A 27,384-nucleotide genomic window follows, 5' to 3' on the forward strand; every position below is an offset into this window, starting at 1 on the left:
GCACAAATCATTTGAGGTGTGACACAATCAGCAATGTTTTAATGTTTTTCCATACCCAGTGGTAGAAAGCAACCAAGTTCATGTAATTTACTTCAGAAGAAATTGAATTGTACTTAAAATGTATACTTTTTATAAATGGATACTTATCCCTTTTTTTGTATAACACCTGTCCAACACAGATGTACATTCATTTATTTTATACATATTATATTTTATCACTTTATTTTATCTTCAGCTCTAATGTGTGATTTATTTAAAAACTTTATTTAGAGAAGCATTCTTGGAGAGAGAACTAAGAATTGCATGGCCAACAACTGCTAGACTGTAACTGTTGCTCATATGTATGACAATCAAAACCAGGAAACTTGATAGCTACTGTAGTTACAAGCTACTTTCATAAGATTTAACACAAGACAAAATAAAGGGTGTGCTATAAAATAATATATACTTGTTGATACATTTTTCAGCATAACATTATTTAATTTCACTCTTTGTGAGGTCTGTGTAGGATGTATTGACATTGAACACATCAAAAAGGCAGGATGTGAAGAACAGAAAAAAGATGTTTTTTAACATGACTCACACTATGCCACCAGGATGTTTTATAGTTACACTTTTGGGTTGTTTTAAACTTTTCAAAAAGTTGTCAAAACATTTCAGTTGTATACAATAAAATATAATTGGATGCAGATTCTTAAGGATGTCACATAACTGGAGCTAAGGGGCTTGAATCCGCCCCTGGTCGTAAGTACACAACAGTATCTGGCCATACTTTAAGGTGTTTAGTTTGTTGTAGAAAGATTCAGTTGAGAAGATCAGTAATATCTATGGAAACGTAAGGGGGTTATAATGACATGAGAAAAAAATGGTGTAATTGTTTTAAATAGTAACAAAAAGTTACAATTTTGTTTGTAAGAGAAACAAAACATGTTAAGGTGGGTGGGGTCGTGCTGGGGAGACTTATCATGTATCATCCATTTCCCAGTACATCAAAATAGTTACATTTCTCTAAAATAACCTACATTCATTCTATTATTTTTTTCAAATCCAGTCAGACTGCTCAGTTCAAGTCTCTATTTTACCGTCTACATATAATCTGCTGGCTCCTATAGCTGCTGGAAACATCATAATCCTGCTTGTGCTATACTGCAGCGCAGACATACGCAGTTCAACAAGAGTTCAGGAGAAGACAGGAATGGGGGGGCCTTTTTTGTTTGGTACTGTGATTTTACTCTGTTGTTAATTTTGTATCATTAGAGCAAATTTTGGCTGAGTCCCTCCTGCAGGGAGCACATCTACCAGTTGATACCAAACTGTTTTTTTCGGTAACCCCGCCCTATTTGAGGCCGAGTGTATAGAGTGACAAATGATGTGTATGTGTGTTCATGTGTGCTTATATGAGTACATCTTTGTGTTGCTGCGGCTCTGTGTGTGTGTATGTAACTATGTGAATTAAACACATTTTCTTATCTGTTTTCTGTGTATTTCTGTGTGTGAAGGGGTGAAGAGGTTTACAATATGTGTGTGTATGTCTGCAGAAGTGAGAGAGAAAGAGAGAGAGAGAGGGAGATAGGAGAAGCATGACCTACATTTGGCAAAGCTCATCGTATGAGCATGAAACTGCCTAACATCACCCCAGAGCTCCGCAGCACACAGCCCTGCGATTGGCTGCTCTCAGCTCCAGCCTGACAACAGCACTGGCATCACCCAGGGGGAGGGGGAGGGAAGAGAGAGAGAGAGAGAGGGGAGAGAGGAAGACATGGGGAGGCGGCACATACACTAAATCCAGAAGAAGAAAAGATGCAAATAGATGATTGGATGAAGGGAGAAAATAGATGGAGAGTGAATCAAAGGATCCAATTAGAGACAGTATTGCTCATGGAGGTGTGTGAGTGTGTGTGTGCACGTGAGTATCTCACATTTAGGGGACAACAATATTTTACACGGTCACATAATGTTTGTCCCTCCAACTGTTTAGGGACAAAATGCTGGTTAAGATTTGTTTTTAGATGTTTATGGGGATGGCAATGTCGACGGTTTGTCAGTTCACCCCTTTCGTCCACAATGAAAGCTTTGCCATGAAATGTTTTACAGACATTAATGCTCTCCAGAGGAGGAATCTTAATGACTTTGGCGATTCTGTGAATGTTCCACTAGTGCTTCCATGCAGTTCAAATGTGTGGTTTTGATTGAATTGTTTCAACAACCAATGCTCCTGAGCTTTCACTCTGCAAAAACAATTCTCCACCAATCAGGTTGTGCAGAATAGGTTAAGTTGTGCCTATATAGAATATTATAAAAAAACAACAGCATGGAGGCTCAACACTTCAAATTGCAAACTCAATTACTAATAATTTCTACCCTGACAAAGGCAGTGCAAATCAGTAGGGCTCAAACATAAGGATTGCCCAGCCTGGGTCAAGTAAGATGCCAAATCGGATAGTGCATTACATCTAGCAACTCACTTGGTGCCAATCATTATCTGACAATAACCAATAAAAGTGTGCGATCAGTCGCTGCACCTCTATAAGGCCACATTGCTAACAACAAATCTGTGTTGAAATCGACAGATTAAAACCTAGTAAGTGCTTTATCACTTCTTCCTAATTTCAGTTGAACATTGCACATGCACAGTACCAGGCAATGATAACAACTAATAAAAACATTGAAAAAGACCATTTGTATCAATGCAAGTAAAAATGTATGTTGCCAAGTAAATATCTAACCAATATGCTTAACCAGGCAAATAAAAATAAAAATATTTTAACCCTAAACAGAGGCACTCTTGCTAGGGATGTCCCGATCAACCTTTTTTTGCTCCCGATCCGATTCCGATCATTTGATTTTGACAATTTGCCGATACCAATTTTCCCGATCCGATCTTTATGCAAAGCATTAAGAGAAAAAAAAAGAAAAAAAGCATTCAAGTTCTCCCTTAGGGTTATTTTTTTATTTAAATTGGATATTCTATCCAACATGGATATAGCTTCTTTTTTTCACAGCAGCATTGCATCAGTTCAGTTGTGCAGCATTGGATCAAAACAAAATAAAGCTTATCAGTACTCGTTGATTACTGCTACAATTAGACACTGCGCCCTGCCCACTCTGTTGCCAGATTTGAGAGAAATAAGCAACCAGGTCTATGAAAACAAGCCCCAAAGAAGCAACACATACATGATGTTGTGTAATTTGAAACCAAAACTAAGGCCTCAGGATGACTTTAAGACTTGAACATGGTCATTTTTGTTTTGTAACATTGAATACAAAAGAAAAAAAAAGTATTTAAAAAAAGAAAAAAAAATCCCGATCCCCGATTTTTTCTCCCGAATCCGATCTTTTGAAAATCACGTGATAGGCTCTGATCCCCGATCACGTGATCGGATCGGGACATCTCTAACTCTTGCAAAAGAAAAGCCTTAGACATGTGACATTCACAGCCAAGCATTTTGCATTCCCTTGTATATTCATCACACCCCTGGTGGGTAAATGACTTTATTCTTTAAGATAAGGTTTAAGTGTATTATATGCCAACGGCTTGAGGTATGCAGGTGGTGATAAATCTTTTATGGAATATATGCAAGTCAGTGTAATGTAGTCCTAAGTGACAAAAAAAAGTTTCTGTTTGCGTGCACATCCTAAATGTTTGTGTGTGGATGCTGAGTTTAGTGTCTTTGGTCATGTGAGTTGTCACAATAGAGTGGGGATTTGCAGCACGGCATCTCCAGAGCTGACAAACGCACCCACCCACACACACACACATACACACACACACACACACACACACACACACACACACACACACACACACACACACACACACACACACACACACACACACACACACACACACACACACACACACACACACACACACACACACACACACGCACACACACACACACACACACAAACACACAAACACACACTTCCTCTTCTGCCTCTGTGTAACACTGTCTCTCTTTCTCTCTCTCTCTTTCCCTGAGATCCCCAGGCACAAGGCATTATGGGAATCACTCTGGCATGGCTCTCGCTCTTCACAGCTTTAATCTTTAAGTTGTTTCCATAGAAACGACTTCGTTCACTCAGTTGATAACTGCTTGATGGTTTTTTAAAGCTATAGAAAAGTGTCCTCACCCAACATAAACCTCCTCCTCCATAGCTCAACAACAGAGCAACGTATGTTTCACTGTAGCCTCATTGATCCATTTATTATAGGAACTGAAGCGTCAGTATTGATGATAACAGGCACGCATTAACAACATAATTGGAGGGAGAATTATTTAGTGATTTCTACAAATTATATAATTGTGTAACCACAGTTATAAAATGGTGGTTTTGCAGTTAAGGTGGTATATTTTAGGGAAAGAAAAAACTTGTAAGATGAAAGTCACAGCTCAAGTGCTATAAGAGACAAGCCTGAACATGCTGCATAGCTTCAGTTGTTTCACTAGCAGAAGACCGCCTCCTGTCGTCAGATACGGTGTTGGTGTTTCCTAAGTTGCCTCAGAAGCCTTTTCTATCCCTTTCCATTCCTACCACACCCACACACACACACGCACACACACGGACGGACACACACACACGGACACACACACACACTAGGACCAGCGGTAGGAGTCTTCCTCAACACACGCACAGCAGGAGATCGCCATCTCCCAGCATATGTGCCGGTTTCCATGGAGACACGCAGTTAAAAATAATATGGGCGATGGCTTGTCTCGTGCGATTCCACCAACATGGCTGAAGTATTAACTAAACACACACACACACACACACACACACACGAGCCCAGAATAATGCTGGCTGAAGTCTGTTTGACAGGCACACGCACACACAGAACAATATGAAATCACACACACTTTTCTATCGCCATGTTGGCATGATGGTGACGTGTCTTCCTGCCCTCTCACTGCTGGTCTATACAGAGATGATATCAGATGTTAAGATGTGAGTTGAAAAGAAGACGCCTCTTGTGAACTAAACCTGAATATACCACCTTACGTTGAGCCATGATGTAGTTAGTGGAGAACTACTCTTTGTTCTTTATGGGCTTTTAATATATAACTTGCAAAATCAAATACCGAAGATCTGTTATGCCGGGTTCAGAACATTTCGGTCAGTTAAAATGGTCACCATCTTGTTGTGACTTGACCTGGAGGCATGAACATCTCTATGTAGGCCCCTGACCAATCAGAGCTTGGCATCATTCCTTTTCTGCAAGAAATTCCAACACGCCAGTCATGACATAGGCTTCTATTACACTACACAGGATCAAACATAACATAATAAATGTATTATGGTGATCTAAAAAGAAAACTGTGATTTAGGGTAGTGTTCTTTCATCAAACTCAAAAAAGAAGCAGAATCTAAAGACAGCAGTCCAACATTGGGAGCTGCCATGTAAACCCAGAGTGGACTTTTTTTAACAAAACAAGTTACTGTAAACGTGTGACCTGAATAAGTTTAGTGGTCAGGGTTATTCACAACAAATCCATGTGAATTAACTTATGCAAGCAAACAAATGTACAGCGTTTCACTTATCGGGCATATTTGATCCGAACCTAAAGACCCGTCTGGTACCTCTGTTTGTCGCTTTGCGTGTATTTTGTATTTAAATCTAAAATCATTCTAATTTGTCTGCATGTTTCCAAACCAACATGCTAACAAAATAATTATTTTCGACCAAATAGAATGGAACGTTACATACAGTCTATTGTTCTCTACATATACCCCCCAGATTACTGCCTCTTTAGGAACAATGCTGCAATACAGAAGCCTCACAACGAGAGGAGGTCCTACAGCAACATGAGATGATAAAACATTCATCTCCTGCTGCTTCTTTTCTCCATTGACAGAAACTAAGTTGACTTGTTCTGTTAATGATTGTGGTCCTTACATTGAATTATATAGGTTTTAAACTCCTCCCTTCCAAACAGCTACAAAATGCTGCCTGAATTTCCAAGTGTATATTATTATTATTTAGCACTACCACTGATACTTTTAAAGTCTAAAAGGAATAGAACATACAAATACTTTGTCATCAATACACGTAACATTTACTTCCCCCCTTTTCATTTGGCTTATTTTTCTTATTTTATTTTTTTATATTTAGCCCTTAAACATTGTTCCTACAGTATGCACATGTTTGTTGTTTTTTATTTAAATCAGCCTTTCTTTAAGTCTTAAAGGTCACCTATTATGCAAAATGCATTTTTTCATGTCTTTTATACATAAACATGTGTCCTCTCTGTCTTAAGAGATTCTGAAAGTTTCATGAAAAAAGATTCACTCACTTTTTGTCCTGATCCATTTATATAAAAACCTGTCTGAAAATGAGCTGATCAGATTTTGTCCACTTTGTGATGTCATAACGATTTGTTGGCTTGTGTAACCATTAGCCAATAAACAACCAAGGTAACCCCCGTGGCTCCTTGTTTTCATCTAAAGTAACAGACAGAGAATCAGCACTTTTAAAACAGGGCTAAAACAGAGGGGTTTATGGGATGCTACAATGATCTGTTTGGTATTTAGAGCCAAACACTTCAGAGACATGTTTTGTATATATCTGAGACCTATAATATATTGATGAAAAACAGTATAATAGGGGACCTTTAACATATAGAAACTGTGAAAACACATGGCAGCACTCACATGTCAACCATTCCATGATGTTATTCTCACTCCACACTTTGCACCAACCAACAATTCAGCTTTGTTTCTGAATCACCGTAGTGGTTATAATGTACCACTAGAGGGCAGCACAGGAACACAGTCAGTGGAGTCTGTTCAAATTCAGTAAACAGCGAGTGCAGAGCCAGGAAATAGTCCTTTGAACATTTAACCTGCTTATGTTGATATTTTCTCTGGCTCTTTGGGCTCTCTGTGACGTGGCGGGTGCAATAAATAAGACTTTTGGATTTATTGTCAGACACTTTAACTCACCACTGCTACAGGTACAAAAAGGTGTCAACCCTTATAGAAGTGTGCACACACGTTTGTTATAACATGAATGTGGTGCAGGTGGGCAGAAGAGGGATTGAGGAGGGAGGCAGAACAATAGTGCAGGTGTGCAGCTGGGGAAAGAGGGATGGGAGAAGGGAATGGGGGTAGTATGATTTATTAATTTAGTGTGAAAGGAGGACACAGACACAAATAGAGAGAGAAACCGAGGGACCGCAGGAATATCTTTTGTATGAAGAGCTAACAAATAATGGAGATTCTTACAGAAAAACAAGTCTGTAAAGTGTTTTTAAGTGACATAAAAGATGATACTGATTAAGTGATTTGGCCTAAACTCCCAAGACAGGACTAACCACTATCCAAGAGGTTAGGTCCAGCTCATATGTGGTTGAAAGGTCTGTGATCCGGCCCTGATGTTTCATAGATCACTCAATACTCTGACTGACAAACAACCCAAGGGACAACAAGCTATTAAAGGCCTCCCAACAGTCCTGTTGAGAGAAACTGCTGCAAATAACTGGGGCCAGCCACGAGGATTTTCCGTGCATTTAATATTCATGACGGCGTTCTGCTCCTTTTGTGCTGATGTTGACCACTGCGGTGAATCGCGTACAGACACGTGGTGTACTGCATGCATGTGTGTGTGCTGATATATTTGGTGTGTCTGTGTCGTCCCCGGCCACGGCGGGAGGCTGAAAGCTCCTCGAGCAGACTGCCAGCTCCGCCAGCTCTACTCCAAAATCAGTGAACTGCCAGAGCTCCAGATTACAGCAGATTACCGGGCAGGGTGCTCGTACACTCTCTCTATGTGTGTGTGTGTGTGTGTGTGTGTGTGTGTGTGTGTGTGTGTGTGTGTGTGTGTGTGTGTGTGTGTGTGTGTGTGTGTGTGTGTGTGTGTGTGTGTGTGTGTGTGTGTGTGTGTGTGTGTGTGTCATTTTATATTGCAACCACATGAGAACATTGACTACTCATTAACAGTGTACACAAAGACTACGTTTCCTTGCTGAGACACTGAATGATAATGAGAATATTTAGAATGAAACTTTTCAAAGTATCCCCTGAAATGTCAGTGTTCATTACATTTTTTACCTTGAAATAATTATATTTGTGGCAATACATCAAGTCAGCTGTTCTCTCTCACACACACATACTTTCTAAGATCACTACTCTTTGGTGGCAGCAATGGAAGGAGTAAACATGTGATACATATCCCCTGCATGTGGTGGATTAATACATTAATACTTTGTGGCTGCAGGCCCCCCCTCCTTCCACATATAACTGCATCAAAAAGAGATTACGGTCAGGGACAGGCCATGCCCAGGCAGGATCCTACCATCTGACACCAGGGGACGGGGGTGACTCATAAGAGACAGGACAGAAAAGTGTTTTGAGTTTGTGATGAAGTGTAGGCGCATCATTCGTAGTGAGTGCAATGGATCTTTCAGCGAGGTCATTGTGTCCACATGACTCACAGACAAAGGAGAAATATTTGTTTTCAGTGACGTGTTGGGTCAGCTGAAGGGAGGAGAGAGCAGGGACAGCAGGTGGGTGGGCGAGGAGGTGGTGGGGGAGGGTCTGTGTCTGCAGATGTTGCTTGTCTGGATGTCGGGTTTGCACAGGAATGTTTCAGAAAAAGTCGGCAGGAGTGAATATTGAGAGACAGATGACAAGCAGTCTGCAAGAGAGAGGAAGGAGCGACAGAGAAAGACAAATAAGGGGGGAAGAAGAGGAGAGAGTAGACAGCTGTTGACCATGGCTCTGGCTTGTCTGGGTCTAGGCTGCGTCCCTGTGCGATCCAAAGGTACTGTCTGCAGCATCAGTTTGTTCCTTAGAACCTGTGTAGTTCCTGTCATCACCGTTATTCAGTAAAATGACTTTTAATGAATGTGCTTGTAGTGTCACTGTGCTGATGTTACGCTGTGGCATCACTGTCACAAACAGGAGAATCGCTCTGTCTCTTATCTGGTGCTAAACTAAATCACAACCATCAATGCATTTTCAATAAGATATTTGAAGTCATTATTATTTACAAAGGTATTTTATGTGCTAACTACAACATAGTTCTGGGCATGAGGTGGTAAAAGTAAGATTGAATGAAGCTTTCCAATCCCTACTGTAGGTGTTGTAGATATCAACTATATCATTCTGAATATTAGAATATTTTAATAGATACTCAAGTCATCTGGAACACATTCATTTAAAAGGAATGAAAATGTCAAGTTTCATTTATTGCTTAAATATTACATTTTACAGTGTAAACATCTAGAGTGACAATCATTAGTAAACCAGTTGCATAATGTATAGACAGTAACTTAATCTGCAACCATTTCTAATCAGTTATTACATCATTTTAGTTTATAGTTTTGTCTTTTTTGTACCAAGAAATGGCAATAATTTACTGGCTACAGTCCTATAGAGAATACTTCCTGGTTATCTTCTAATATCTTCCAATAGTTTTCTAATAGTAAACTGAATCTACAGTATCTGAAATGTAAACTGGAGGAAGCTGTGAGGGGCCTTCATTACTATTGTTTGCCATGTTATTGATCAAGGATGGGAGAAAATAATCTGTATCTTGTAGTTTCAATTAAGAGTTAACAAGGTGATACAGAACAGACAATGTGGTGGAGTTGGGAAACTGCATGTTAAAAGCAAGATTTTAAGCTTTGATGTTATGTATTGTTTATTTTCAACAGTTGCATTTGACTTTATGCTGTGCCAACAGAGAGTAAAACACTATTATTCCTGGAAATTAAAAGCAATGTTCCTGCAAAAGATGCAACAGCTTGAACATGGCTGATTCTTACAGCTGATATCAATATAAAACATGAAAATACTGCTGTTGATGAGGTGCTGCGTTGTGTGACTGCTGAGGCGTTGCAGGCAACCTCACAGTGCAGAGTTTTCCTCTGCAGAACTGGCCAGCTAGTATTTCTTATATAACAGCTGTCTACTATGACAAGATTCTGCAGCTATTGCCACAGGGAGTGTGCTGCCTGACCCAGATACACCCTAATACATTCTCCACTAATGACTTACATTCACTCACATCTGGACCAGAGAGGGATACAATCATCATATAGCTGCACCAGAAAGAGAAAGAGAAATGTTAAAGCAGAAACATGTGGATAATCAGCGTTCTCTTTTTCAAATTTCATGGATGACTATGTCTGGTTGGGATGTTTTTTATAGTTTGTTGGCTACAGCTGGAGCTTTTTACCACCTTTATGTGGTCTGCAGTAAACATCATACCATTATTGTATTTCTTTTTTTATAGTTCTTGTTCTCTACCACCTTCTTTGTCTTCTTTCCTAAAAGTGGGTGGATAAGCAACCGCAAAAGCTCATATCAGCCAAGGCTTCCAGATAAAACTTCCATTCACTACTCATGTAATAAAAATTAGACCCATTAGCCAGATGAGTCTGAAATGGTGCCATAAAAAAATAAACTTTTACATTAAAGCCAATAACTCACCAACTGTAAATCACACACTTAAAAAATCTTAAAGTGTTAAAACTGATGAGATGGCTTTCCTGGCACGCGCCTCGTAAGGGCTTTCTTATCTTTCAGCAGGCTAAATCTTTGTTCGTTTATGTTTATGTGAAGCCCCATTGTTGGAAATAAGAGGCCGGGTTTTTAAATGCTGTGATATTTGTCCAGTATATTCCCTTTGCTTGTATATATTCAGGTTGTTCAACATAAACACCCGTGCACTTTCATCAACCAAGTTTCAGCAGCACAGAAAGGTTCATGTTTAGTGTATATCAATGAATCCATCCTTCTATTGATTATTACATCTGCCAATTTATCCAAGTCAACTGTGAGCAGAGAAGTCTAAATATATTTTTACATAACTCTTTAAGGTCATCCCTACGCACTGCCACTCCCATTGGATGTGCTAAAACACCTCAAACTGAAACCGAAGGACATCCTTAACAGGTGCCCAGACCACATGCAAACCCGCTTTCTGCACAAGGCAGTCCTTGGACATAAAGGTCCTTGGAGTAGGTGTTTTCTAGACAATTGGTTTGATTGCAAGCGCATTTGCCCTTGTTCTGGCCCAGGATAAATGTATACCTGTAGTCTTGGAGGGCTGAAGGAAGAGTGAAAAGGTGGCCTCTACAGGAGCTGGACATGAAAATAACCATCTTTCAAACGGTGTACAATTTTAGACAGTCTCTCACGGAGGACACTCAACGTGTCCTGGTTGTCAACATGATAACTGTCTGAAATAATGTGTATACAAGGAGAAAGAGCTACATAGAGATGTTCAAACTTTTTAAAAGTTATAGAAATGTTCGATCACCTCCCAACAAACAATTTGAACGTAAGACAGCTGTAGGTAGAGGGGTTTGGATTACTTTTTCCCTACCAACAAACAAATTGGTTGAAGCACACCATCGCCTTTAATCTGGATATGAATTCAAAGGGGGGCACACTTACATATTGAAGATATTTTGTTGGTATGAAATCCTTTATTTTCCTTATTTACCCCCCTTTTTAATACCATCTCTCAGCTCATAACTGTTCAGCATTACTGTTGCTGTCCGTTTTTCATTCCCCATTTCTACCGGCGAATATGTATCACAACATGTAGTTTGACAGTCTTTAGACATCGTTCTGTTTTATTAAGGACAGAGGGAGAACTATCCTTCCTAGTGTAACTATGTGAAGCCAAACACTCATTTTACTTTATTCAGCACACTTTGTAAATTGCATTTAAAGTCCTACAGAACTATATGTTTGCATTACATCTGTTTAATCCTTGTCCATGGCCCCAGTGAATCGCTGCATTGCTCTCTTTTCTGTATTGCTCTGCATTTTTGTATTACATAGTGTTTTCTCCCTTTTTTTCCACTGTTTTCTCCTCCCCTCTATTGCTACTGTTGGCATGCAAGTCTTGATGATGACACTGTAAGTTGCTGACACTGCACCTGCAGATTTCAGTATAAGGGTAGGCAGAGATGGAGGCAAACAGTCAGGAAGCAGAGAGACGATGAGTAAAAGAGCAAGTCAGACAGAGTCGGTGTTAGATGAGTGTGTACATGTGTCTGCTTCTGGACGCTAGCAATGGGTAACTCTCAGAATAAGCGTAATTACAACCAAATGCTGAACAGGAGGAAGAGGTGCAGGACAGCAAGAGTGAGTCGAGAAAATGCAGGTAGGGAGATGAAACTCTAAAAGATGCTGAATACAAACATTTCGTTACATGCCACTAATCATTTACTCTGGTATATACTTAGTAATGCTGGTGGGTGCTCTGAGATATCATAAATAATTTGAATCCAGCACAACGTTCATGTTTTCTGAGTCTTTTTAGGGCTATGTGAGTCGCCACCAGAGGGAAGGTTGGTGAGGCTGTGGGACTTATCACTGATACATCCCTTGTTAAAGTTGTAGCTGGAGCCTGGCAATAAACTGTTAACCTATATGTCATTGAAACTTTGCTGATTTTTTGTTATTTTGTTAGCTGTGCAGGTATTCTACAATATTGTGACAGTATAGGAATGTGTAACAGCTACATATTTCGTTGCAAATTGCTACTTAACATGCATGCTTAAGTTTATCTTTGCAGATCATCTGAGAGTTTATCATACATTGTTCTTCTGAAAGAGGAAAGGTTCTCTGTGCTCACAGAACATTTGAATTTGATTCATCTCTCCAAACAAGCCATTTGTGGTGCAGTGGGAACCTAAACAAGTGTGATGTGGGAAGATGAGACATTCACTGAGAAAGGACTTCAGTGTAGTTTCTGAATGACGTTTGCATCTTTATTATATTCTAGATGTTGCTATGTGGGAAGAGCAGTAGAGGGGATTTCAAGATTTCTCTAACCAAATTGATGCGAAAGAACCATTCAATGCATAAGACCATTTAAAGAAGGGTATTTCTTTATATTTGTTTAGGGGTTCTTTTTAAGTAGAACATATTTTCATGTTTTGAAGACATACAGAATAAAGGAGCCAAAACCGCTGCATTTTAGCACTACAACTTGATGAGGAGACTCTCCATAGCAACAGCATAAGAGAAAGAAAGAAAAGAGTATAAAAGATGAAGAGAAGGAAGGGATGGTGATAAGACAAATCAGACTAACAAGTGGGCTGCTGACAGTAAGCATAGTATACTTCAATACGCCCCTATATTCTACTTTATTAACAGTAAGTACAACTCAAACCCATTCATTGAGAAATGTGTTTTTGGAGAATATGCAGATATGTTAGTTTAATGAGCAGACTAGCTCATTACAGTTAACTAAGCATTCCCAGGATTGAAGCTTTTAGCAAAAGCTAAAATATTGCCCCATTAAGTGACAAATTCCATAATGCTTTAATTCATCTTGTATTTATTTCAATGTGGCTTTACATTTCTATTACTGATTTTCTTTAATGCATTATTGTTAGTATTTTACGACACAGTGTGACGTGGAAATCAAGACAGTATCTTCATCTGTATGCGACTGTCTTCTGGGCAGAATGCTGAGTGATTGTTTATGTAGTGTGAATAAGCTGGCTTTCTGTGTTACTTTAACCTTGTGGTTTAAAATCGTCCGGGTGCTGCTGATGTGAGCTCACTGATTTAATTGCGGGAAAAGACGAGCCTTTATGAGCTATGAAAGGTTGCTTGGCTACTGATGTACAGTGTGGCTTCAAGGGCACAATTGCATTTTTAATTCTGAGTTCAAAGAGAGGAGATAGATTTGATAATAAAAGCGAAAGGGGCTTCAAAAGCAGATAAGAGAAATTAATAATCACAGACAGTCCTCTCTCTCGCTCTCTCTCTCACCTCACTGTGGATCCACTGTTTTAATCTTTTGATATGAAAGTTAGTGAGTCTCAGGTGTACATAATGCATGATAGTAGTATTTGCTTTGTTTTCGGATAAAAAGAAAAAGGGTAGTGACATAAAAATGGAGGATAGTGAGAAATGTACAGTGGTGTCCTGAATGCAGTGTTGCAGTGGTGAGGCGTGTTTAGCTGCCACCTGCTGGCGTGTATCGGCAATTTTCTTATGTTTGGAGGTACAAAGAGGACTGTGACATGCCTAACATACCACTTGTAGAATTTGTTTCTTGTGTATCCACTTCTAATATTATTTTTCTTAGTTTCCTTTCTTTTGTGTATTGCATTTGTTGACTTGCTTTGGTGTAAGGCCACTGCCTGCATGGTGGTACATTGTAAAGCCTGGCTTGGATCTCATCTTGTTGTAGTTTCTCATCTTGTTGTAGTTTCTCATTCTGTGGCATCTCTGGGATGCTAGTGGGTTGGAATACAAATATCCTATTTCAGGAACCATGACTTAAACTTTCTTAAAGAATCGATTAGATATCTGGCAATGATTTATCACTAATGTAAGAACATTGTATGAGTCGAAATGTATTTTAATTTAAGGCATACAAATATTTCGATGGTTCATTTGATAATTTTGTTTGAGAATATCCACTATAAGCGCAATATCAACTCAGGGCCTCAAGACGTATCATGCCTCATGTACAAACTCGATGTCTGGGCAAGTTGAGGACTCCTAGAAAAATATAGTTGAAGACCTGAAGGTATTTTTTGCCAGCCAAAACTGTGATGCTACTATCGTTTTGACCTTTCACCTCTTTGAGTGTATCAACGTGGCAAAATGTGTTCTAAGACAGAGGACATTTTCAGTATAGATATGTTTGTTTGTCTTTCTGTGGACATATTTAAATGCTGTAATGTCAAACCACAAAAAAATGCAGTCACAAAACTTTACAGGTGTGTAGTTAAGATCAAAATCAGTTCTGGTCCGAGCAAGAGCGCAAAAAGCATAGGAAAAGACTGAGGATTCAGCTCAGGCCCACAGCTCATTTTTGGCTCCTGGGCCTTATAATTGGTCAAATGGCAATGGTTCTGTAAGATGTGTTCTTACATTCCCTTGAATGAATAAAATCACAAAATGTAAAAACCTGTACCAATCTGTTTTTTTTCTCTCCTTAGCGGTGTCGAACTTGGATATAGAGAGCAAGCTGTCGCTTCACTATCAGGCTCCATGGCACCAGCACCACAACGTGTTTCATCCTTGTAGCCGACCACCATGTTTGGAGGAGCTGCACAGAAGCGCTCAGTTCAGTCTCAGGGCGCTGCACCGAGGTGAGACTTTGGCTGCAGTACAGTAGCTTGTGTACAAATGTAATGTAATGTAATGTAATGTTTGGGTTTCACAGACGAAGAACAACAGCCCCACCGCTCCACGAGTCGGGAGAGAAACAGGGTGACGATCTCTATCTCAGTCGCACCCCCTATGCCAACATTTCCCTCGCCACACAGCATTCGCCGGCAACAGAGGAGTCGCCTGGCACGAGCGGTAAGGTTTACGCATATCACACAATCATATCATATCAACCAATCAGGGATCTGGATTATCCAGAAACGATTTCTATTTAAATGGCGAATTTATAACGTGATTCATTTCTTATGAAGCAGTTCACACTTGTAGGACAGTACATTCTTAATGTGTACACAACAAGTGTCATCACTGTAAACTGAACACTGAACAGTATACCTTGTATGTTCAGTGAGCTACAGGATAGTGAGGACGACATTAAGTAGAACATGAATAACAAAGCTTTTTTTTTTTCTTGTTCACATTTTTTGACACATTTTCTTATTATTAAATATATGTTGCAACTAACTGACACCGTATCTCATTCTGATGTCGCCATACAGCAAGAGAGAGCAGAGAAGGAGCGAGAGTTAGACTATCAACCCAGGAAGGTAAACCAGAAATGTGTTTGTTCATGTCTGTAGATGTCTAATATAGAAGCCTGCTGTAATATGTGTGTTATATGCACCTGTGTGTACAGTCTCTGTTATGTGTGGGGTTTAATGTAACGTCCTACTACATTAGATTCCTGTATAAAGAAAAGGTTATGTTCAGAACTTCTTTATCGCATTGAATGTACCTGTATTTATTTCTGAATCCCTTGAAGGAGAGGACTGTGAGAGAAACAGAGATCCAGACCATACAGAGAAAAGTAAGAACATTCTCTGACACATATTCAGAAGAATTAACAACTATGTTTCATTTAATTACTAAACTACTAGTTTTACCTACACAATCAGCTATAACTGCATGTGTCCTTCTGCTGCCACAGGAGAGGCCAGGCAGAGAAGCAGATGTTCAGACGATCCAAAGAAAGGTAAGAAAAATGTTTAAGGGTAAACTATCAGTCTTCCACTGAATAGTAACTCTTTGGAAAAATACAACTGGAAACCAATGGAAAAATAATTTAGATTCTCTTACACTGCATCCTTTACCTTTTGAGTTTCCTGAAGTCTTTCATTTATTGTTATTTTTTGGATTACTAAAGTCATGTCATCTGTTCTTTTGTTTTTATTTTGTCTTTTTTATTTTGTTTCTGTTAATAGTTTGCATGCTTTTACTCACTTCACCCCATTGAAGGTTGCATCTTCATTCCATGGAATAGAAAGGTATCAAGCATTTGATGTTTTGTATCCCTTTACGACATGTTGCATTAACCTCTTGATAGCTTGTCCCTTGCACCCTGCATCCTATTAGTATGTCCCACTAAGTAAATGATGTATTAAAACTGTAGCACTATATCAGCACCTACCATGTATAAAAGGTTGCTGCCATCAATCTGTTCCTTCCAGGCTACCTCGACAGGAGAAGGTGAATGTGGTGAGGTCCTAGGAGGCCACAGAGCAAAGGCCTCAGCCCCCAATGCACCCTCGACCAAGGATAAACAAACAAACTGGTCCAAGGAAAATCTCGCGCCAACAGATCAGATGTCGGCAACTGATTCTCACTCCATCTCCTCCTGCATTATCCCCATTAATGTAACTGGTAAGACAAAAAAGAAAATAGGAAAATTAAGAAAGAGCAAGGTTGACCCTAGTAAGGATCAATCTGGTAATTTGTTGTTGAGACAAAAGTGCAAACAATTGACTAAGTACCGCTACTGTTCCCAAATCAGGAATCAAACCCAGACTGCCTGCATGAAAACCAGGAATCTAATTGATAATATTAAACTGAAGCTTTTGATATGGCTTATGGCTTCTTTGTTGTTATTGCAGGAGTTGGGTTTGACAGGGAAGCAAGTGCTCGTTGCTCTCTAGTCCATTCCCAGTCGGTTCTTCAGAGGAGAAGGAAGCTGAGGAGGAGGAAGACTATCACAGGAATACCCAAAAGAGTACAACAGGACATGGGTATGTTATAGAGCACACCTGGAAAATTTAGAGTTACAGTATATACTGTATTGGTCTTAATATTGTAGCTTTGGCAAATTGCTATTGGTTTCATTAATATTTTTCCAATTGAATTGCTGAGATCTGGGAATGAGGTGACATTGCTAATACAGCCATGAGTTCATGAGGGCAAGTTTAATGAGCAGCAACAATCACATGCTAACAAAAATACCAGGCAGTCTATTTTTGTATGCAAACTGTACAAGCTACTTGTGAGCTACTTCCTTGTTCAGCTTTGTCCTTTTTACTTGTAATTTTGCAAGCATGCTGTTTCATAATGCAATGGACAATTGTCATGTACATTTTAGATGCTTTCATCTTTGTTTTTGCATCCAAATAATATTGTTTAAAGAACATTGTTTAGCTGTGGATCATGATCATGCAAGGTCCCAATTCTCAGCAAAAAAGCTTGTGTGTAAAATGTTACCATTTGCTGTAGGATTAACATTTAACATGGTTTATTGGTTTGATTTCAGACTCAGATGAATCACCTGTAGCAAGAGAGCGCACAGTTATTGTCCACTCCAACTCGCACCACCTCTCTCTCTGTGAGGAGGACCTTTTAATCAGTGGTCACCTCCATCACACTCGTGACTCTGGCTGCCAGACAGATGATTTCCTTATAGCATGTAAGTAGTTGGTCCTCTACGTGTTCTATGGACTAGGGCGAGAAGTTTGTTTAAGTAATTCCAACTACAAATTAAATTACAGAATATTTGACTGCAAATGATCACAATCAATTCAAGCCACAACTTGTTTCCTGCATGATACGAAATGAAAACTTTCCTGGTACTCCTTTTCCAGGACTTCTCTTGTTTCAGCTCCTACAGTCTAGGTAGTATCAGTACAGTTTCATACTGAACTGTAGCCTATGGCCTTTATTTTTTACACGTATCAATGGCAATTATTTCCCAGTGTTGGTTGGCTACAACACAGCTTCCACATTTATATGTATAACCTACGCGGTATGTTCATGATTACATTTTTTACGAAAGCTCGTTGTAGCCTATTTATTTTGCATTCGGAGTGCACCAGATTTATGCATTTAACTTTAAAATGTAGGGTGAACATTCCTGTCTTTTGTCATATCCCTTTTTTGCAATGTCAGTTTTTTATATATATATATATATATATATATATATATATATATATATATATTGTGCAGCCCTACATAAAACTGGAATTCAAAACTATTAATACATGTTAACTTGTTAAAATGCCGACATCCAAGACAATAATATTTCCAAGAAATAATAATCCCTCATCTGTCTTGCCATCCTTAGGTACAGCTGCTCCCTCCAGGAGGCGCATCAGAGCCCAACGTGGCCATCAGGGAATCCCTGCCTCTCTTTCCCATTCAACAGGCAACATTTCTTCCCTGGGTGACCAGTCAGATTCGACATACACCAGTGCTGCAGGCCACGGTGGACGCTTGCGATCTCGTAGCCTTCCTCGAGAGGGTGGACGTCTGATGGACAGTGATGATGATGATGACGATGATGATGATGACAATTATGATGATGACGACGAAGATGAGGACTTGTCACCATACGAAGCAGATGACTTTATTCCTTCGGGCCCTAGTCCAAGAATGAAGATGATGATGATGAAGGATGAAGAAGAGAGCACAGATGACCAGGCAGCTCCTGAGCCACTGCAACTTGGAAGCCTAAAAAGGTTGCAGCGGTCTGGGGACAGAGACAGAGGGGGTGGAGGAGGGGGTAGCCCAGAGCACGGCTGGATGGAGAGGGGGCGTTCTCGCTTGCCCCGCAAGGCCGATATGGGCAGCTGCGAGATCTCATCAAGTTCAGATACTTTCAGTAGCCCTATTCACTCAATGTCTACAACAGGAGTGCTAGGCAGCCATGTGGACCACAAGGAGGACCACCAATCATCGAGCGGGAACTGGAGTGGTTCCAGTTCCACCTGCCCCTCTCAGACATCTGAAACCATTCCCCCGCCTTCTTCTCCACCACTAACAGGCTCATCCCACTGCGACTCAGAGCTGTCACTAAACACTGTGCCCAATGCCATTGATGAGGGTTTCTCCCTGGATCCCTCCTACCACTCAGACCTCAGAACCCAGGGCCAGGGCCACAGGTCCAGTTCATTCACATCCTCAGCCACAGACCAGATGGACGATGCAGGTGTCAGTACAGCCAGTGAGGGGGAGTGGACATACCCTCAAGATCAAGACCAGACTGACCCGGACCAAGACCCTGACCAAACCCAAAATCTGAGCCATGGGTTAGCCCAGGAGTACAGCTCCAAACAAGGTCTACAAGATCAACCCTGTTTTGGTGGCACCACGACTAGCAACAATGAAAAAGGTTCTGGCTCTGATTACCCATCTGATACAGAGAATTTCTACTCCTCCTCTGTGCATTTTGGGTGTAATCAGAGTTACAGAGGATACATTTACAACTATGCAGACCCAGGGCCAGATTGTGGTCAATCCAACACTGTGGCAGCATCACTGTCCCATCGAGTTTACCCCCATCCCTCAGCAGACTTCAGAGCAGGAACAATGACCCTTGGGAGGACCTGTCGTCCACTGAGGAAACCAAAAGTCAAACCTCCACCACCCAAACGGACAACCTCGTTGAAAGATACATTTAGTGGTGTGGATGTTGGAACGGACACACAGGCAGATCAGGATCAACCAAAGGTGATTAGTGAAGAGCTTACCTTGTCTTCCACAGAGATGAAGCTGGAACTTGAGCTAGAGATTGGAGGTGCTCCAGAACCATTACAAACATCCTGTCTAGTGGCAGAGCCTCTGGGAACTTGGGGAAGGGGACTGGGTGAAACAGTGGACATAGTAGAGCCAATGTCTTTCAGCTCTGCAGATACACATTCATTTAAGAATGAAGGTGCTGTGCAATCTGACTATGCAGACCTGTGGCTTCACAACAATGAGCTGAAGTCTAACAATGGTGAGTACGCATCCATGTCTAACTCAAGCACAGCCACAGGTACTACTGTCATGGATTGTATGAAGTCACCAGACAGCTCTTCCTCCTCTACAGAAACTCAAACCCAGACCCTTGCCCAGGCTTCAGATACCAGGGCAATAAGTCCACCTCTCCCACCTGGGTCACCTGAGAAGCTGGCTGGCCTTGCCTCCCCATCAAGTGGCTATTCCAGCCAATCAGAGACCCCAACGTCAACATTGCCCTCATCTTCGGCAGCGTTCTTCCCAGGACCACTATCACCCTCAACTGGCAAGAGAAAGCCCAAAGTGCCCGAGAGAAAGTCGTCTCTTTCTTCCCTGCAGCACTTCCCCAGAGATGGATCTTCCATTTCCTCTGGCTATAAGAGAGATCCAGACTTCCCACCTCCACCCTCTCAACTTGATCTCAATGTTCTCCATGGTGGTTATGTCAGACATACACTATCCCACCGAACACACCACATGCACACGCTCCATCACAGCAAACATAGAGTGGCAAATGCTTTATCCACTGGAACAAAGTTGTTGGCCCCTGAGGCATCAAATGCCAACCCACAACCAAGTTCTAATTATGCTCTAACAATTCCACGCTCTAATTTATTGGTGATAACTCCATCTGCGCTTCGTTCAGTACAGCTCCATTCTATAAGCCAATCAACAGAAAAGTCTGCGAATACAGACCAGGGATCATCAAGTGGAGCCGAGACAGCTACAAGACCCAAATGTCCTCCTAGTGTTTCTACCCTGGCTCCCCCACCTATTAACACAAGGCCCCTTCCTCCTCGCAGACCACCTCCAAGACCCCCAGCTCATGAGCACATATCCTCCCCCGAACACTTGCAACCACCTCTTCCTGGTCGCCACCCTGATGGACCTCCATCCTATGAGAGCCTGCTACTCAGACAGGACCGCTATGGACCTGGAACCTTCTGGGCTATGACGGCCTTCAGAACCCGGATGGACCCAGCATCAGAACATCCCGAGGACAGCTCACCTTTGCATAGGCCTGTGCCACGTGCTCCCCACCCTTCACCAGTGGATCTACACACACATATCCACTCACACACAGAGTTCAGAGGGCTCACACACTCAGCTCATGGACATCCAGAGTTTAGGGTGTTGGGCGAGCGCTCATTTTCCCAGGATGATGATGATGATGAAGACGATGAGGAGGAAGAGGAAGAGCAGGTCAAAGAGCCACTGAGGGCTGCATGTACCAGAGGAGGCATGCGATCGGTCCACCTTCCACCCCCAGCATATGAATTTGCCGGGCTTTCCCACTCAGACTCAGGGCCCTGGGCCAGTCCAGTCAAAGTGCCTGGTACCTCAATGGAGACATCGCATCCTTACCTAATCAGCGATGCAAGAAGAGGAAGATTTGAAGAGCAGGAAGATGACGAGGAATTGACATCAGGTGCTACCAGAAGTGCCCATCAGCTGCAGCCACAAGAGAGCAAAGATGATTCCACCACTCCTGACACTGAGGATTACTTCAGTAAAGGTGAACTAAATTTGTCTGTCATAATTAGTATTGTAGTGCAAAGATAACAGAAAATGCAATAAGATGCCACTGTTTATTTACGTTGCAAAGAGCCAACAGCTGCTACAATAACTGGTTAATCGCGGAGTAGCCTGTAATGATGAACAGAGAGGGAATAAAGGATGATTATTTCCCCTATTGTATACATAATGATCAGACACCCAGATGACACGTGATAGGGATATTTTATTCTGCAGATTCCACGCCAAGTGATAATTCGCTCTCCCCTCTGATGGATGACACCAAAGTGGACGATGACATTATTCTCACATCACCCAACAAGACCCGTACAACTGAGGACCTGTTTGCCATGATACACAGGTGCTAAAAACATGTTGCATTGCTGTCATCTTTTTCAAAAACCCTGTCTACATTGTCTATGTACTGCATGAACTATACATTTGTTATGTTATTTTGTCGAACCCTGTTCATTCACTGCCTAAATCTTAATAGGAGTTTCCTGTGATTTCCTCATACAGATCCAAGAGAAAGGTCCTGGGCCGTAAAGATTCAGGAGACCTAAACGCGAAGTCTCGTCTCTGCCCTGCAGCACCAGTAATGCCTGCCTCCACTGTCATTATCCCACCAGCCCCTCCTCTCAACTTGCCAGCCACCTTAGCCTCTGCTGCTGGGGCCCAACGAGCCCCTGTGCCAATCTATCGCAGCGCCAAGAAATCCAGCACTTCAAACGAAGAGTTTAAACTCCTGTTGTTAAAGAAAGGTAGCAGGTCTGATTCAAGCTATCGCATGTCAGCCACAGAGATTCTAAAAAGCCCTATCACACCTAAAATGCCAGGAGACCCGCTCCAGGAAGGGGTTATTAGACAGGCTGAAGAGCTACCCTGTACACTCCAAGAGCCCCACCTTTCTGGCCTGGACCCAATCCAGATACCAGGACTTTTTCCCAGAGCCAACTCTGAGAGTTTCACCCACAAAACCCTGCCTATGTCAGCTGCATCTCGACAGGGACGTTCTCGGATCCCCCCTGTAGCCAACAGCAGTCGCTACAGTACACGCAGCCGCCTCTACACGGCCCCCATGCAAGCCATTTCTGAAGGGGAGACAGAAAACTCAGACGGAAGCCCCCATGATGACAGATCATCCTAAAAAGCCCTGATCACAGATGTCCTTTATTCTTAGCTGTGTCGTACATTTAAAATGGCCCGTTCTACTTTTCTAATCTTGGATAGATGTATGATCACGGCGAAAATTGTAATACTTCCGACACACAAAACATGACTGTTGCTTAATTGAATCCCGTTTTGGATCTACTATTCTATTTAAGGGTGTCAGACAGAGTGTTGTGAGAAACTGAATCATAAAGGGATGATTATGAATACTTTGAGGTTATACCTAAATACTGTATTATCAAAAGAATAGCTCCCTTATAGTTAAAGGAGCCAGACATAAGACCTATTTTGATTGAACTGTCTTTTTTAAAACAACATACATTTAAAAAACAGTCCCAAATGTTTGGTAAACAATGATAAGAAAAGAAATGTTGCGTACGGACAACGTGCGTGTGCATGAACGAGCACATGCAGCGTCCACTGATATTTCTACTTCTTGTGTTTTGAATGGCGTGGGTGTGTGTATGTGTGTCTCTGAGGAACTGCTTTCTTACTAAAAGGAAAAATTCTTATAAAATGTAATATTCTTTCAACTTTGGTGCCCAAAGCATTGGCCAGACTTCCCAGAGACCATCCTCAATATTCCTGCCAACAAGCAAGGGTTGTTTCCTTGTGGAAGTTACTAACAACACAGCACCAACTTATCTACTATATTTCCATCTGAAGACCTGGCATAGAGAGTATATCACACAGAGCCAATCATATATTTCTTCACATTAATTATATCCAAAAAGATTACATGATGCATGTATTTTTGTAAAACTGCGCCTCAGAACATGATGATGAAGTTCCACCATGTTGCATGACCCTATATGGAAACATCCCCTGGATCCTGGTTTCTGTCAACATTTGTTGTGGTTCCTTTGTATTATAAGAATGATAATCTTTCACTGTGAAAGGTTTAAAATACATTGTATTACATTGCCAGTGATCTTAATTGAGTTGTCATTGATTTGAGTGTCAATAAGAAGGAGCAAGGGCTTGTGCCTAGAAGGGGCCCATGTGTCAAAGATACAGGCTAATTTTGGACAATCGCACAGTGGCCTTTCTATACTAGAGGTGGTTGTAAGCAGGACATTTACACGTCCCCTGCACATATACATGGACTTGCGCCATGTTCCACCACAAATCAATCAAATACTAACTTAAACCCAACCTTGAAATCTAGTATGTTTAGACTGATTAAAGGTTTCCACCTGCTGGCCAGTCTTGCTGTGCAGACCTGAAGTGGAAAGGGTGCATTTCAAAGCAGTTTAAAAGATACCATTGAGTGCAGACGGTGAAAATGCTTTAGAAGGTCCTCAATCGGTTTGACTAGAGGTTAAATTGGAAAGCTTTCCAAGAACCAACCTCACTTTTGCACTTCATGATTCTTCAAGAATATTCCTTGAAAAAATAAAATATATCTTATAATTAAATTGCATATGTATATTTGTACTGAATATAAAAAGTAATATCTATATAAAACAACAAGCTGAAATGTTTAGGGAAACAACCTGAGTGTAGCATAGAAGAACAGGTTTCACTGACAACATCTCACATACTAACAATGTACACTGTTGTCCTCTCCTTGTTGCCTCTCTTTCATTTGCACTGACCCAGTAGCATTAGACAGGTGAAAGCTCAACCCAGTGGCTGGTGTACACCATTTTGTCTTATCCTCATATCACAAAATCTGAAAGAGAGGAGACAAGAGGAGGAAAGGACTACATATCACCAATAGTAAAGCAATGCATCCATTGCATTGTTGCAGACTTTTTCCATCCAACACCTGGGTTAAAGTATTAAATCGCTCTCATCCTTCAAATAAATGTTAAACTAAAGTGTCCGGTATGTTACAGAAGCAAACTATCATCACTGTAAACGTTGAACTCTCACCTGCTTATCACATTAAACACAACACATGAACAGCTTACATTGAAAGACAATTCTTCAGTAGGAACCATTCACTGTATTCTGTGAATACCTCAGCAAGCATATTACTGTTTTAATGTAAATGCTGCAGATAGATAGATAGATGATAGATAGATAGATAGATAGACAACAAAACCACAACTGTTTTTTACTCAGCGAATTTGAATTGCAGAACTGACACTGTGTAAGATGGAGAGGGTAAAAAGCTGTGAAATGATTATTCAAATTTTACATTTATCATATCCATATTGCTGAAGCGCACTTGTTCCTGTTCATTGTTTTATTTGTTGTGTTTTCTATCGCATGCAATAAGCAAAGAAAAAAAAGAAGAAGAAAAGAAAAGGACACCACCACCATATCATTATTTTTATCTGAGGGATGTCTCCATACCACGAGAAAAGATTTTGTATTTTCTGTTCAAATGTTCAAGTTCAATAGTGTGTTCTATAGATGTACAAACTGTCTGGCTAATTCTGTTCTGTATAGTCGTGATCACAAACAGGGGTTTATCTTGTACTGTATATCTACTCACTGGACAATCATACGTATAAGAGACTGTAAAGAAAATGATATAGAATCTGTCGGGATGGAGAATTGAAACAATTTTGGTGCTGGGTCCTAGTCTTGCTGGAGCTGTGAAGGGGAAGGGAAAACTGCTGATCCAGTTTTAAATTGCATATCTTGAAAAGATGCTTTGGATAAAAAAAATGTACAAATAAAAAATATAGCAATGGAAAAGCAAAATATCTATTATGAGATCCAAAAACAAGTCTGATCTAATCAGAAAGTCATTACTGTTTTAGTTTTGACTCATGGCTGAATTGTTTGATACCACAAAACATTATTACTGAATAATTAAAATAAACAAATCAGTTGGGTTTATCCAGTACTCAATGAAAAACGCAATGTGTGCTATTTAAAATTTGTAAACGAAAAAACTCAAACGAATTTTACAATTTGTTTATGTGATTTTTCCGTACTGTACCAGGTACTGTTTATATAGAGATATTTTAAGACAGTTTCCATGATATGAAAAGCAGTGGATAGAAGATTGACTGACACTATTTCAATAGAAAGACAAACTGTGAGGTTGCCATGCAGACTCTCGTTAACAGAACCTAGCCGTCTCAAACCTCAGTCCTCAATAGTAGAAAACAAAACCAAGAATCTTTAATGGATTCTTGGTTTCAACTTATTTTCAAATGTCTGCACGCAACTTTGCCCTACAGACAAGTTTGACAGAAACCGCTGGGCCATTTTTTTCAAAGGTATACAGTATGGAATAACACTAAACAGACTCTAAAATATGTGACAGAGAACTGAAAATAACACAGATGTTGAAGACACAGTGTAACTATCTATTTAAAAGAGGCTCCATGTTTAAAACTAGCTAGGACTTAACAGATTTGAATCACTTTTGTATTTTTGTATAAACCTGTAAATACGTTTTTAAAGAAAAAAAATGTTTCAAATTCTTTCTTTTGTAAAATAAATCAATAAAACAATAAAAAGAACAACGTTTTTTTTCAAAGTTTACATGATTATTTCCAAGCCTTTGTATATTTTGGAGCTGTGCAACACTTTTAGTCTTGTATTTATTAATTTGTTTGGGTGGCGGGGTTACAACATTGTGAATATTATTATATCTAATTCATTTTAACAGCTCATCAGGCTGCTTAGTAACTGTGCATAGAAAAAAGCCAATAAATAAATGTGATTGCGTTGAAACAGAAGGCCTTTTGTGTCACACTTCATTTCCTCCCTATCAGAACAAGGTGCACTGGAGAACATCTCTCCACTGGATGACAGTGTTTCAATGGTGTCTAGTTTCAGTCTCAACTACAGTATTTCCCCTTCAACTGCAGCTAATATTCAGAAACTGCCCACAAAGGATCCATTATTTGGCAAAATCCAAATAAGATTCATTTTAGAAGAATCTAAAGATACCCTCAACAGAAAAACACTGCTCAAATTGCATGAGACAAACAAAGTGATGAAAAAAGTGGACCTCAAGTTTTGAAATAAAAAACTGTATTGACAAGGAAAATTACTCATTGGGAATATTCAATAAACGTAGTCTTAGTCTAAACTGAGCAAAACATCGCTAAGCTTCAGATGCCAATTTATGTTTCAAGTTTTCAAGGCTTTTATTGTCATGTGTGCATAGCTACAGTGTAGTTATGACAATGGAAATATTAGGTCACAGGCTCCTCCAACAGTGCAACACAATAAAACAAGATAAAATAGTAAATAATATAAAATATAATATAATAGAAACAGAATATAATAGAAACTGTGCAGAATAGTCTATATACAGTTATTGGAATAGTGATATATATTAATGGCACTCCAAGACAACTAGGCACACATCATAAATAGATACATCAACTTTACATTTTTATGTGGACGATACCGTGATGTATTGTGCAGGTCCCTCCATTAAGGAGGCTGTTGTTAAATTACAGGCTGTTTTTAATATTATTCAGACTCAGCTCGCTGAGCTTAAGCTTCTTTTAAATGTTGATAAAACTAAGGTAATGCTATTTTCAAAAGCCAAAAAGACACCGGAGACAACTTTGGATATTGTTACTACGCAAGGAAAAGTAATTTAAGTGGTTGTCTGTTATAAATACCTTGGTATCTGGCTTGATG

At 40.3% G+C, this 27,384-nt stretch overlaps 1 protein-coding gene across 3 annotated transcripts in view; it reads left to right on the forward strand.

Moving 5' to 3' along the window:
• nhsb (Nance-Horan syndrome b (congenital cataracts and dental anomalies)) overlaps positions 1-26,444 on the forward strand; it is a 44,157-nt gene extending 17,713 nt beyond the window's left edge. The window contains exons 1-12 of one of the 3 annotated variants that reach the window (XM_079665162.1): positions 8,658-8,761; positions 14,925-15,077; positions 15,152-15,291; positions 15,654-15,701; positions 15,917-15,961; positions 16,082-16,126; positions 16,602-16,794; positions 17,025-17,156; positions 17,672-17,824; positions 18,479-21,649; positions 21,886-22,009; positions 22,168-26,444. In XM_079665162.1, the coding sequence (XP_079521288.1) occupies positions 8,713-8,761; positions 14,925-15,077; positions 15,152-15,291; positions 15,654-15,701; positions 15,917-15,961; positions 16,082-16,126; positions 16,602-16,794; positions 17,025-17,156; positions 17,672-17,824; positions 18,479-21,649; positions 21,886-22,009; positions 22,168-22,795 (4,881 nt within the window). In that variant the 5' untranslated portion in view covers positions 8,658-8,712 and the 3' untranslated portion in view covers positions 22,796-26,444. Of the gene's footprint in view, positions 1-8,657; positions 8,762-14,924; positions 15,078-15,151; positions 15,292-15,653; positions 15,702-15,916; positions 15,962-16,081; positions 16,127-16,601; positions 16,795-17,024; positions 17,157-17,671; positions 17,825-18,478; positions 21,650-21,885; positions 22,010-22,167 lie in introns of those variants that run through there. The other 2 variants (XM_079665160.1, XM_079665161.1) reach the window with 2 other exon arrangements.
• Positions 26,445-27,384: the final 940 nt, after the last annotated feature.

This window comes from Notothenia rossii (genome assembly GCF_949606895.1).
Source record: "Notothenia rossii genome assembly, chromosome: 2".
NCBI lineage: Eukaryota > Metazoa > Chordata > Actinopteri > Perciformes > Nototheniidae > Notothenia > Notothenia rossii.